The sequence below is a fragment of the Phoca vitulina genome, unplaced genomic scaffold, assembly GCF_004348235.1.
Source record: "Phoca vitulina isolate PV1807 unplaced genomic scaffold, GSC_HSeal_1.0 scaffold4, whole genome shotgun sequence".
Lineage (NCBI taxonomy): Eukaryota > Metazoa > Chordata > Mammalia > Carnivora > Phocidae > Phoca > Phoca vitulina.
In genome coordinates, this window is record NW_022589707.1 from 79,878,973 (window position 1) to 79,894,111 (window position 15,139).

Below are 15,139 nucleotides of genomic sequence, written 5' to 3' on the forward strand. Positions count from 1 at the left end.
CACACACACACACACACACACACACACACGAAATGATCCTTTTGGTATCTGGTCCCCGAGAAAATGCAAACCTAGTAGGCACTGCTATTTGGGTAACTTCACTGACTGTGACCTTTATTAATTACAACAACATTTACATTTGACAAGAGCAGATGTGCGCAAAGCTTTGTGTGAATTCAGGTCCCCAGCTCCTTAGGACCTTCCGCTCACAAACTCCTCAGCCCTCCCAGGAGTCCGCATGTAAAGAATGGGAATCCTCACTCTGAGCACCCTGGGCTCAACTCTTCTTTACTGATTAAGAATTGTCCAATTTTGTTCATGAGTTCACTGAAGAAGTAGCAATACAGTTTGACAAAAATTTTAATAGAGCAAAGTTCCTTCTGCTCACTGAGGATCTTTAGGGGATGATGTGTCAGAGTCCTCCCCACAGGCAATCCTTGCCTCCCTCCCTCCCTCCCACCCTCTCTCTCTTTCTCTCTCCCCCACACCACCCTGCCTCCTCCCCTCCCCTCCTCACTTAGAACTCGTATTTGGAACTGTTTAATAAATGATTACTACCTTTTTGCTAGCTATTATCATGATTACTACTCCTTTTCCTCCTCTTCCCCACCCACTCCACCCCATAAGTTTCCAAATCCCAGAAGTGTCATGGCTAAGAAAAGTCAAGAAGAAACAAAACCTTGAAAACCTAATTTTTATATCAAATAAATGTTCACAGCTTTCTTTTTTTCATTAAACAGGGGTAGGTAAGGAAGTAAACCTGCGACTGGTCCTCTCACTACCATATTTAAGATGAATACATTCATTCATTCAACAGGCAGCAATTAAAGAGCAGATACTCATAGTAAGATCTGCTCCTAAAATCTGCAGAAGGGGGCCCCCTTGCAACTGATAATGTGTTCCTCTCAACTGGCAATAACATACAAATCAGGTATCATGTGGTTTGTTGTTGTTGTTTTTTTAATTCATTCAATAATGTTCTCTGTCCTTAATTTAAAAATTGATTAACATTTTCCCCTTTCTCCAGAGTATAAAACCAAAAAATAGAACTATAACTTTCTGTCACCCCGCTGCATTTCATCCTATGAGTCAGGCTTTCTGAACAGGACTCCATACCTCCCCTACAAAATAACATTCAATGGGGGGCGCCTGGGTGGCTCAGTTGTTAAGCCTCTGCCTTCAACTCAGGTCATGATCCCAGGGTCCTGGGATGGAGCCCCGCACTAGGCTCCCTGCTCTGCGGGAAGCCTGCTTCTCCCTCTCCCACTCCCCCTGCTTATGTTCCCTCTCTCGCTGTCTCTCTCTCTGTCAAATAAATAAATAAAATCTTAAAAACAAAACAAAACAAAGTAACATTCAATGGGCCTCCACTATTCTGTTAAAGGTAAAAATATAACCTTAAATTTCAAGGTGTTATTGAGATCTGTAAAGAAAACATATTTTCTAATTTAGGCTCCAAAACCACCTTCAAAATTCCATATATTGCTTCAAATCAGATTTATTTCTTAATGAAGGATCCTAAGTCTACAAAAGTGAATTAGCGTTATTTTTTGTTCTGTTTCTCCCATTTCACAAAACTGAGTAAGAATTAATTGAGCCAACACTAGCCATCACACAGGACTAGCAACTCCCATGAAGCCTTCGGTTAAAAATATGAGGTGGAAGAATTATTAGGAATATCACATCACTGTTTATATCTATTATATTTTGTACTTAGCAATGTTGCTTCTCCACTGGATGTCCTGAAATATCAAAAGATCATTCTATGCTGCAGACAGTGAACAAAATCAATTGCGGAAAATGGTAAGTTTTGGTTTCTTGCAAACAAGTAGCTTCTCCCTTCTTTTAGAGAAGACAGGATTTCTCAAGACAAAACCAGAGAGGGGGACAAACCGTAGAGACTCTTAATCTCAGGAAACAAACTGAGGCTTGCTGGAGTGGTGGGGGGTGGGAGGGTTGGGGTGGCTGGGTGATGGACATTAGGGAGGGTAGGTGCTATGGTGAGTGCTGTGAATTGTGTAAGACTGTTGAATCACAGACCTGTACCCCTGAAACAAATAATACATTATACGTTAATAAAAAATTTTTTTTAAAAAAGACAGGATTTCTTTATCATTTTTACCAAAAAAAAAGGAATACTGACCATATGTAAATTCCAAATAGCTTCAAGACTTAAGGCCATGACTCAAACACTCAAACAGCTAAATTAAAAAAAAAAAAAAAACCTAAGACTTTAAAAATTTAAGTAACTGGTGAACAAGGAATTGAAGGATGTGATGTAATGTTACATGATCCTACAAGCTATTACATTCATGGGCAGGATATAGCATTACTAGGCCATGAATTTTTTTTTAACTTCATATTCTTGTTTCTCAAGTTTTTTCAAACACATTAAAAAGACAAAAGATTTGACTACTCATTATTGTATGCCTTTAAAAAAGAGAAGAAAAAAGGAGTAATTTCTATTTTTAATATATACACATTAATGAAACAACTTGTGTTTGCAAAGTGTTGGCTGACCCATAAACTACATTTATCACCCATGAAGTCAGCATATCACAAAAGCCATATATATGTCTAAGCACCCCCAAAAGAATAACAAACAAAGCAAGCAAGCTCTGGTAAAACTGTATAAAGCTGTCACAAGCATAGTGGCTGATTTCTAAACTTTAAAACCATAACCACATGCAACCTTCCTTTCCATCAAATTTAACTACAAGAGCTTGGGTAAAAAGATTTAAAAAATAAATAACAACAACAATAATAAATAAATGTAATCACCAAAATATTTTAGAATCTTTCCTTAGAAGAATCTATTTTAACCAGAGAAACCTCATTCATTCCTAACTTGTTTCTCGCTAATATTCATCCATTCTGCCCAACCTTCAATTTATCAATAGAGAATTCATGCTACTCAAAAGAGCTGACATAATTATTGCCGCCATCCCATTGAGAATGCTCTTCCTGGTAACCAAACTCCAACATGACAGTTGGCCCCCGGACCACTCACTATTTACACCACCACCCTCTCCCCTTCCCATCACCACCATTTTACTGGCAGAACACTCACAAGGGTCTAGATTGTTTTTCATCTCAGCAAACAGAGTGTTCAAAATCGGACGGCTAGCCACAAACTGGGAGTTAGAAACTACATAGAAATAAACACAAATGTGAATAAATTTTTCTATTTTCAGTTTCTAAAGAAAGTAGTTAACGTCTGATCTGTAATGCTCTAAATTACAGCCAGGAGCCTTTCACCTAATTACACTAATAAATCGATTTAATGTCATCATTTTGCCATCAGATCACGTCCTCCATACACTAGTGTACTTGAATTAAATAAATCCTTTTTACCAGGGTAAGTTCTTCACCTCATTTTTTCCCCAGTGCTTTTCCTCTATCATTCCGCAACTACTAAATCATGTCTCCATAATATTTTCCTAAATATTAAATCTGTGAACAAAAAAGATAACCTGAAAACTAGCCACAGGCGAGACAAATCAACACACCTTCAAAACAAAATACCAACATAAACTATTAGGTAACCAAGATAAAGGTAAGCATCAACTGTATGCCCAAGAACCTCAATTTAAAACATTATGTAGTATACACAATTTTGGCAAACAGAAGTGAACACAATATTTACATATCAAAATGGGCAACTATATAGCCTCATTTCTGGCTTGAGATAAAAATATCAATTCCCTTTATTAAGTAAAATAGCCATTTTAAGGAAATACCTCCTTACAGGTATAATCATTTGATTGACAGATAAAATAATTGCTTTAAAAACACTTCTGAGTCATTTTGTGCTTACCTGCAGGCACGAACCATTACTGCATGCAGCGACTGTTCCATTCCCTAGCACAGACTTGAAGGAGCATCATATCTCTCTTTCAGAATGTGACTAATCTGTGGGTTTGCAATTCCTGAGCTATTTACAAATGGCACTCCCTTTCCACGTAAGAAAATATTTATGACAACCAAAAGCCAAGTATTTTTAACCTAAATCTTACAAATAATGTTGGTAATTTTGCAGCAACAGCCTCAAAATACAGGAAGAAAATCTAATACCAATATTTCCTTAAAGAAAGCACAATTTTTGTTTTGCAGCTCAGTAAATTATTTTTTAAAGCCTTCAACAGCTGTCACACATGAACTAGCGCTCTGCTGGGCTACGGCGTGCGTGCTGCAGCTGATTCGGCTTCACTATTTTTTAAAAAATCAATTACCCTTTGTAAAAGCAGAACAGCCTGCCCAAAAACACATCTTCAATACAGCACAATGACCAGCATGCAGTACAATGCATTATACAGCAAACTTGGCAAGAAAAAAATACGTCCTGGTTTGTTTCTTAGCAATGCTACACCATTAATTGTTCATGCAAGAGATGTAGCTGTACCTTTCTGAAGAGGACGACTTCTCAGAGTTAACTGACATCAGCAGCTCAATCTTCTGCTTGATTTCTGGAAAAATCAGAAAATATTCACAACCAAGATTGCCTGCCCTTGCTTTCAAGCTTTATATCAACAGATTTTTCCTCTCTGATCCCTTTTGTTCAAAAAGAGGCCACAAGATTCGCAGTACTTCTGTTAGGACTGGGATTCGATGGTGCTATAAAGGGAAAAAGCTCCAGAGGCACCAGGCCTTGCTAAACTATGCACATGACTGTTTATGAAAGCAGGAAGTACCATTTCTTTTAAGCAGAGGGGTGTTTTCTTTTTTAAGGTAGAACTAGCAGGGCTCTACCGGAAGATTTCAAATGCAGCAAATTAAAATACAAACAAGAAATGCTCACCACTGCATTCGATACCCTAGATCATCCGAGAAACCTGGGTAATAAAGGTATGAGCTGAAAAGAACAGATGTGCAACCCTTGGCTACTTGCGTTTCACCAGCCCTAAAAAATATGGCTCAGTGAATCATTTTTGTCACTTAAGAATGAAATATTAAACCAGAACCCCAATTTATAGATTGAAATTTTTTTTTAACCTTTGTTATGATTTCTCAGTTGTCTCTAATTGAAGAATCTGTTTAACACCTAGTCCCTAACTCCTTTAGAAAAAGACTTCGATTTTACACCTTAATTCTCCCCTCCTCCTTCACAGTACAGCACAAGTGAACAGCAACACCCAGTTACCGAGCAGATAATATACTTGTCCTTTTAGGAAAGGACTGACAATACCATCTGCAACAGAAATGGAAGCGCCAACTCAATTTAATTAAAAGAGAATTGCTGATACGTATTTGGGGGGAAAAAAAGATACCAGACTAAAAGGGAAGGAGAGGTAAAAAATAAAACGCAGGGGGGAAAGGAAAAAAAAAACAACTCTAACACATTTCCTTTAAAAATACCAATGACTAACCTAAAAGCACATAATTTTATGTGAGTAAAAGTGACATGGTCCCATTACCCAGACTATTTCACATGCAAAGCTGTCTTCCTATTCGTAAATGTGCTTTCTATGCATAATAAAAAGTTCACATTGCAAAAATAAAACACCTGGCCACTGAAATACTACTCACAGGCAGTCTCAGGATTTCAAAGTAGACCTCAATAGTTTCGGGGTTGTTTTCTTAGGGGTAAAACAAATCTTAATTTTTAAGAATCTCGATTACAGAAATCAAAGGAATATGAAAAGATAGAAAAGGAAAAGGGAATAAAAATTAGTTGCCTAAAATAGGGTGGACCTGTTCAGAAATAGCCTTTCAATGTTGTTAAAATAAGGGATTTTCCAAATTGTTTAAGCTCCCAACTTGATCCAACGGGCACTATATGAAACTGGCACAAACACCTGATGAGAGAACAGAATCTGCCACAGGCTAAGGCCAAACTACCTAACCACCGGGGAGAGCACACCGCACAGTGGTTAAATGGAGATGATGATAATGAAACTTACCTTGAGGACTCCTGCGTGGATTAACAGAATCTGGCACCAGGTGCCATAGTAAATGCTCAGTGATGCCCCTCCCGCAGGTTTCAAAAGAGCGCAGTGTTTAGGAGCTCAGGCTTGGCCGCCCACAGCCATGGATCTGAAGGCAGCCTCCTCTAACATTTTTAATAGCCACGTGACCTTTGGGAAATTGGACTTTCTAAAAGCCTCTATCTCCTCTCCTATAAAATGGGGATAATAATGGCTCGTAAAGGGCCACTGTGATGATTTAACGAAATACAGTATTCCATGACAGTCATGCAGATGTAGGGTCGTGCCAGACTAGTCAGCCCTCCGTGTCTACTGCTAGGGAGTGCCTAGCAAAGGACAGTGATCCTCAACGAATATTTGCCGAATTAATTAATGAGGTACAGTAGGTCTGTCCTATCTTAAACAGCTTTTCCAGTTTTGATCCACCTTCTCCCTCTTACTACACCAAGCTCAACATATACCTTTTTATCACTATAGTTTGATTATATATGGAAGTTTAATCTGTATCTCGGCCTCCCCATCTAGAGAGTTATTCTCAAGTTTATCAACTAGCCAAGTCAGAAATGAGGTTACACTTGAATCCTTCATTGTGGTAATTGTTCATTTCAAAAAGACAAAAAATTCGCACTTCGGTGTATAGATTATCTGTGCACGTAAGCTGAAAGACCCCAAGTTTAAGGGCGCCTGGGTGGCTCAGTCAGTTAAGCGTCTGACTCTTGGTTTCAACTTGGGCTGGGTCATGGTCTCAGGGTTGTGCGATCAAACCCAGTGTCAGTCTCTGTGCTCAGCGCTTGTCCCTCTCCCTCCCCCTCACATTATCTCTCACTCTCTCTCTCTCAAATAAATAAAATCTTAAAAAAAAAAAAAAAAAAGACCCCAAGTTTAAACTGCACAGCTCTTAGGAAGTGTATAAACATCAGAAACGAAAGTTAAAGCTTTGAGAGCTCCAAACCAAAATGGTGTCCAATAATACATGGACAGGTTTCTACCATCATTTTCACATTTTCTTCAAACCCTCAGATTTGTTTCTAGCTCCCGAAGGACTAAAACGTTTAGGAATGTTCATAAATACTATGTTAATATTGTATACTCTGAGGCCCGTGTATCCCATCTATTCTACTACCCACTCCTCCTTACCAATACCAGCCACGGTCTGATTACTCCCCACATTCATTAAGAACTCTAGAAGCCATTCCACCACAATCCCTGCCATGTGATGTTCACATTGACAGATAGGAATTCCAAAAACCCTTGGCTAAGGACTTCAGCCTCCTGAACCTCTGATCGCTTGAGTCCTCTATCATGACCACACTTAGGATGCTCTCTTACACACACTACAAATCAGCTGGTTGTTCTTCTGTTTCATTCACAGTATGTAGGACCCTATACTTTATTTTATTTTTTGCAATTAAGTCCACCAATCTTTTCCTTAATGAATGATGGTCTTCCTGTTATATTTAGACTTTCCCCACACCAAATTTTTTAAATCACCCCATTTTCTTCTAATACACTTTATAATTTTATTTAGCATGTAAATCTTGGACCCTTTTAGAAGGTATTTCAGTCTATGAATTGATGTAGAGATCCAGTCTGCTTTTATAGTTACATTTGAAAACCTTATGCCCCCCACCCCCACAATTCTAAATTACTCTCTTCACCACCACTCCTCAGTTCTTCCAAAGCAGCAATCTTACAACCCCATAAATACATATTTATTCAACCAACCACAGTCTCCATTTATTCATTCAGGCCAGTGAGTACGAAGGCTACACTTCTTTATTTCACAAAGAAAACGAACAAGTGGTTCCTATGTAGTTGGAATAAGCGTATTCAAAATTATGGTTGATATTTTTTGTCATAATTTTGTTTTAATTTCTAAGTAACATTATGGGACAACAAAAGTTTCTTGTTTTTCTAATCCTTTTGTGTTCTTATGATTCTCCTCCTAACTCTACGTGCTTTGCTGTATCATCTTTTTTCACTCAGACCTCACATGTTAGTCATACTTCTCTTGTATGACCCTCTTTTCATTCACTGACTCTTCCATCTATTCCCTTGACATCCACAACTAAAGGACACTGATGATGACTAAACATGAATTTCGAGCCCAGTATTTTCTCCTGCAACCCAGAACTCCATGTCCTTCCACCCCCAGCAGACATCTTCGCCTATGTACATGGTCCCGACACGCCTTGAATGCAACATCTAAGGCTGATGACCTCATCAACTTCTCAGTCCAGGGTCTCCCTGAACAGCAGCAGCGTTGCCCTTCTGAGCCAGGAATTTCTGAAGGATCCCAGACCAGCATCCCTGTCTCATCTGGAGTATCATTAGCACCACTCACCCTTTTCAATCTATTTTATGTTCTAGGACCACTGAGCGCTACTCTGCGCTTCCCCGAACACACCATGCTTTCTCACACCGCCAAGTCTTTTCTTACGCAGTTTCCTTCCCTGGGATGCCAGTGCCCAGTTTGCTTCCCTTGCACACCCAACTCCCTTTTCTAATCTCAGCCCAAGCGCTACCTCCCCTCTGACAGCGTCCCAGACAGAATACACTTCACCTCCTCTGCCCCTCTGCAGATCACATACACTTGCACTAGAGAATTACTAAAATACATACACTATTTGTCTGATACCCCTGAGACCACAACTTCCTTAGGGAAGGGGAACTGACATTTCACTTCAATTCACACTTACTTATTGAGTCTTTGATGGTTTTCTTAGCCTATTCTAGTCAAAGTTACAATCTACCTAACTTAGTTTCCTTATTCTTAAATATACATTTCCAGATACAGTACCTGACTAGAGGTTCAAACAACTGCAGAGTTAGAAGAATCCTCAGAGATCATCACCTAGCTGAACCATCTGAATTTATGAAGAAGAAATTGGAGAGTTAAAAGATAAACAACTGGTAGCAAGAACACTCTTCACCTTCTCCAAAAGACTACCGTCTCTGAGAGCTACAGCTAAATTTCCAAGGACTAGCAACCCAAGCAGAATATTCAGCTTTCTTTAAAATCAGCTTCGGGATGCGTGGGTGGCTCAGGCTGTTGAGCATCTGTCTACCTTCGGGTCAGGTCATGATCCCGGGGTCCTGGGATCGAACCCCGCGTTGGGCTCCCTGCTTAGCGGGGAGCCTGCTTCTCCCTCTCCTCCCCACTTGTGTTTTCTCTCGCTATCCCTCTCTCTAAAATCTTTAAAAAAAAATAAAGTAAAATCAACTTCTAAATTCTACTTTCTCATATCTCCAATCAATTAAAATTATCACTATTATTTGGCTTTCTTGATTACAACCACTGGTCAGTCTATGACATCATACTCTTGTTACGCATCACTTTACACACCAAAAAGGAAAAACCAATTCACCAGGATCTCCCACTCATTCTCTTCTATCCAACCCATAGACCTTCTTCACAAAAACCTTTTATTCTCATACCTACACTTTAAAAGATACTCAAATTCCTTGTAAAGATGAATATTTTTAATTCTTCAGTTAATGGCCTACTATCTCTAATATTTCATTTTCCACTTAATAACATGAGTCTGGAGACTCATGGAACACGCAGGGCCCTGAGTCCAGAGCTGAGCCCATCCCTAAGAACCCAGACCAGGAAGAGCAGTTACTGATAAGTACTATTAAAACAAAGTTCAATAAAGGATGCGCTCCACAGAACAGATAGCCTGGAAGGGAAAGTGGGCAGCCCTGAATCCACCTGGATCTTAAGAGTAGCGGCAGCATGAGACTAACACAGGGATGCCGTGGAGATGACATGCTCCCACGTCCTTTACAGCAGCACTACACACCAAACATGAGCTCACATGGGACCCTGTCTTTTAGGACATGGAAATTAAATAAGACATAACTGGGCAGACAGTTCTACCTCAATTCTTACACCTACATCCTTTTTCCATGGGTGTTAGTCCAACAGATTTACTAAACTTCCTTCCTCTTGCCAAATTCTTTACATAATCATTCACAAAGCTGATTTTATTTTGGGTATACATAAATAAGGAGGATTTTTTTTTAAAATTAATGCTTTATATATATTTGGAGCCATTTCAGGCTGCAAGAAACAGGTATGTGCTCAGTTTACCTCAGGTGATAGGGTAATACTGCCAGAAAACATCTAGAAGTTAAGAATAGAAAAAGGCCTCCATAGGCCTCACAGTGAGAATCTTGTTCAAGAGGAAGGGCAGCTCTTGATACTCAGAGTCCTGTTACCAAGTGCTCAGAAGGATTGCTCTCCACCTTAATGCTTCACCATTCTGGTGATTCAACACCTCTGTGACCCTAATTCCACTTCTCCTGTCACTACCAATTAACTGCTTCTCCTCTTTCACATGTTCACAGATTCTACTACCGAAGGATGCATGCTACAGGCCTTCTCTCTTGGTGTCTCCAACTTAAGCCTGCAAGTATCTTTAAGGGGCTCCCATTTAAATGCAAAACACTGGGCCTGCAGGAGCTTTTCTGGCTCAAGTGTCAATCCCTGATATTACCATCTGGGACCAAGTACTGAGTTCCTGTCTCAAAATTCAAAGACGGACACGGACGAGACCCTTCATAAAGGGGTAGGAGTAAAGCAAGCTCTCCGAGACCTCTAGGAAGGCTGGTGATTAACTGACCAACACCATGAAGATGGTCCAATCTAAAAATGGAGTCCTTGTTATCCCAGCCTTCATTATTCAAGTCATCTGTTATAAGAACACACAGAAAAGCAAAAATTGTGCTAACAAAAACAATCGTTAATGAACTGACCATTCAAACTGTCCCTGGTTATCCCTAGCCTCTATGTCCACCCATCAACCCCCTTCTTTCTCTCTCTCTCACTGATGCTCACACAGTCCCAACAACAATTCAAATAGAATGCAAATCCAGAACAAAGTGAAAACTGAAAAAAGGCAACACAAGATGCAACATTTGACAAAGTTAGTGTAAGATACTAATGAAATATTAGAACCCCAAATGAGGACAGCGACTGAGAAATGAGGCCACAGGAGGAGTTAGGAAGGTTAGTAACTGATGAGAAAAATCAACAAGGACAATAATATGCTAAGTGTCTCAAGAATGATAATTATTTGATTATCAGTGACTAATGGGGAAAATAATAAAACTCTTCAATAGTTTACAAAAATGTCCTTCATTACAACTGCATTACAAATTAAAAGATATCCAATCACGTTATTATATAAAATTTAGTATGAAAATACATGTCAAAAACAATTAACACTTGATACATTCTTTGTTCATTCTAATACTCAGTACTTATTTTTCCATTACAATTCAAATTTTCATAAATAAGCTTACTTTCTGAACCTGATTTTATTTTTCAAGATAAAAGTCCCAATTTCACCCCCTTCCTTAAAAGTAGTCTTTTTCCAGTATCAAATTTTCTCGGGCTATAATCCCCAAACAGGATTACTTGTGTTCCTGAACATGGTACAGTGCCAATGGAGTACAATGTGTTCCCTCCAAACCCTACAATGAGGCGGGGGTGGGAGGTGGAGGGACTGAAGGAGGAGGAGGTGGTCTCCAGCTGGTCAGGTTTTCAGTCTGAACTTTTACGGTAGCTGCTGCTGCCACTTATGAGAAACTTCACTTACTAGAGGAAATATTTTTCCTTCTGTCACACTTTTTAAATTATTCCTGAGTGCAATTTATAACCTAAAAGGAACATTAGTTTAAAAGGAAAGGTTTAGGGGCGCCTGGGTGGCTCAGTCGTTAAGCGACTGCCTTCGGCTCAGGTCATGACCCCAGGGTCCTGGGATGGAGCCCCGTATCGGGCTCTGTGCTTCGCGGGAAGCCTGCTTCTCCCTCTGCCCCTCCCCCTGCCGTGTTCCCTCTCTCTGTCGCGCTCTGTCAAATAAATAAATAAAAATAAAAATAATTAAAAATAAAAAACAAAAGGAAAGGTTTGTTACTGATTTTCAAGTTGCAGCAAGAAAAGTGGGTCAAGCCCCTCAAACAGGGACTCCCATCCTCACTTACCCCCAGAAGCCTGCAAAGCAAGAGGCAGGGAGAAGAGGAGCCAGGGGCTCCGGCTGCGTCGGCACCAGCCCAAGACCCCAGATCACCCATCCTGACACTGTAGGGGCACGTTCAGACTTCACATTGCATCAGACAGTATTTGTTACCATTGTTTTTGTTCTTCTGATACTGAGGAATTTCAGGACAACTAAATACAAAAATGCACTAAAATGTGAAAATATAAATGCTTAGTTTTTTTAGCATCACCATCAATGCCCTCCCTCTATCAGCAATGAAATGTAATGGAACTAATCCCTGAAAACTGTCTACACATTTCTCACCACAGCAGAGTATCATTAATAGTTAATCCCGGCTGCTAAACAGAACAAAGGCACTCTTACCCTGACTCTGTTCGGGAGACAGAAGAAGTAACACAAGTTCTTAGATAACTGAGCTGTTAAACTCAGGGTGAGAGATCCAATGCTCTGTTTACCATGAGATCAAGTTTAAAGCTTTCTCTGTTTTACACTTATAAAATAAATACCGTTTACACATTTTTCTGATATACAAATTTTAGAAATTACAGTACTCAGAAAAAGGAAGTATTTTATAATCCTAATTATAAGATTGCTTTTCATGCTACATATTAATATACAACTGAAACTACTCGGTTCTCTAATACTGTGGCTTACAATGTTATAAATTAAGACATTTTAATTTCATTTACAATTTTGGCATATAAAGGACTTTGAGTTCACCAAGGCAATGAATTCTTGCTTTCTGACTCCTTCAGTAAACCAAGGTCCATTCAACCATCTTGAAAAGTAACTTCACTATCTTAAGACGTGGTAAAATTACTGTACAAGGCTTATTTACATGTATAAGAAAAGAAGCCCTATCAAAATATGAAGTATAAGGAGGAATTAGAGTCCCTAACTCCCAATCCACATTAACTTTCCAACTTAAGAACTGAAATTGATGATGCAGTACAATTTTCCCACCCTTCCACATTCCCTCAGTACCAACAGGCACAGCACTAAATGCTACCTCAACAGGGGGAGGAAGAAGGTGTCTCAAAAATATGTAGGACAAAATTCCACTCCTCGGAGAGTTCGCAATTTAGCTTGAACCATCAGGCCTACTTGAGCCCTTTATGTGAATTAACTCACAACAACTGGTGAAGTAGGTACTCAACATAAATTCCATTTTGCATGCACAGAAACTAAAGCCTTGAAAGTTTTAAGAATTTCTAAAACTTCCAGAGCTAAACAATTCCATTTATAATAAAATCAAAAAGAATACTTAGGAATACATTTAACCAAGGAAATGAGAGACTTGCACACTGAAAATGCAAAACATTGTTGAAAGAAATTAAAGACTTAAATGAAAAGACACCTTGTGTTCATGGCTTGGAAGACTTACCATTGTTAAAATGGCCATCCTCCCTGAAATTGATCTACAGATTTACACAATTCCTATCAGAATTCTAACTGACTTTTTTCCCCCCAGAAATGGGCACGGTGACCCTTCAATTCATATGGACATTCAAGGGACCGTGAATAGCCAAAACAATCTTGGAAAAAGAACAAAACTGGAGGACTCACACATCTCGACTTCAAAACTTACTACAAAGCTACAGTAATCAAAACAGTGTGAAACTGGCATAAAGAAAAGACATATAGATCAATGGAATAGAATGAGAGTCCAGAAATAAACCCTCACATTACAGCCAAGTGATTTTCAACAAGAGTGCCAAGGCCATTCGATGGGAAAAGCACAGTCTCTTCAAAAGATGGTGCTAGGGGCGCCTGGGTGGCTCAGTCAGTTAAGCGTCTGATTCTTGGGTGCCTGGGTGGCTCAGCTGGTTAAGCGACTGCCTTTGGCTCAGGTCATGATCCTGGAGTCCTAGGATCGAGTCCCGCATCGGGCTCCCTGCTCAGCAGGGAGTCTGCTTCTCCCTCTGACCCTCCCCCCTCTCATGTGCTCTCTCTCTCTCTCATTCTCTCTCAAATAAATAAATAAAATCTTTCAAAAAAAAAAAAAAAGCGTCTGACTCTTGGTTTTGGCTCAGATCGTGATCTCAGGGTAATGAGACAGAGCTCTGTGTTGGGCTCTGCACTCAGTGCGGAGTCGGCTTGGGATTCTCTCTCTCCCTCTCCCTCTGTCCGTCCCACTCGTTCTCTCACTCTCTCTCTCTAAAATAAATAAATTTAGAAAAAAAGAAAAGATGGTTCTAGACAACCGGATATACACATACAAAAGAATAATGTTGGATTCCTATCTCACAGCACATACAAAAGTTAGCCCCAAATGGATCAAAGACCTAAATATAGAGGCTAAAACTATAAAACTCTTAAAAGGAAATATAGATGTAAATCTTCATGATTTTGGATTAGGCTGGCTTCTTAAACATGACACAAAAAGTACAAAAAACAAAAGAATAGATAAACTGAACATCCTAAGAATTACAAACTTTTGTGCATCAAAAAATACTATCAAGGAAAAAAAAAGGTAATCCACAGAATGGGAGTAAGTATTTTGCACGTCACATATCTGATAAAGAACCAGAATCCTGAATATATAAAGAATTCTTACACTCAACAATTAAAAAAAAAAAATAACCCAATTTAAAAATGGGCAAAAGATCTAACAGACATTTGTCCAAGGAAAAAACACAAATGGCCAATAAGCATATGAGAAGTTAATGTCATTTGTCATCAGGGAAATGCAAATTAGAAAAACAGTGAAATATCATTTTATACCCACTTTTGGATTAATCAAAAAGACAGCAACAAGTGTTGACAAGGATGTGGAGAATCTGGAAGCTTCATGTACTGCTGGTGGAATGTTAACCGGCACAGCTACTGTGGAAAACAACCTGGCAGTTCTTCAGAAAGTTCAACCACAGGTAACTACACATGACCTAACAATTCCACTCCTCAGTATATACCCAGGAGAAGTGCAAACATATGTTCATACTGTTCACAAAAAAACGTGTACACAAGTGTTATTCATAACATCCAAAAACTGTTAACAACCCATATATCCATCAGCTGATGAACGGATAAACGAAATGTGGTATATCCATACGTAAGAGAAATGTAGTTAATGATACATGCTACCACACGGATAAATCCTGAAACATGGAGAGTGAAACAAGCCAGACACAAAACACATATTGCATGATTCCATTTACATGAAATGTCCAGAACAGGGAAATATAGAGAGACAGTAAGTAGCCCTAG

The 15,139-nt window shown here is 39.3% G+C and overlaps 1 protein-coding gene across 6 annotated transcripts in view; it reads right to left on the reverse strand.

Moving 5' to 3' along the window:
- The window catches only part of SRPK2 (SRSF protein kinase 2), a 244,718-nt gene that overhangs the window by 142,044 nt on the left and 87,535 nt on the right, over window positions 1-15,139 (reverse strand). The window contains exon 1 of one of the 6 annotated variants that reach the window (XM_032402339.1): window positions 4,403-4,674. The exons of 4 other annotated variants lie outside the window; for them this stretch is intronic. In XM_032402339.1, coding sequence (XP_032258230.1) covers window positions 4,403-4,440 — 38 coding nt within the window. In that variant the 5' untranslated portion in view covers window positions 4,441-4,674. One more of the 6 variants, XM_032402338.1, reaches the window with a different exon arrangement.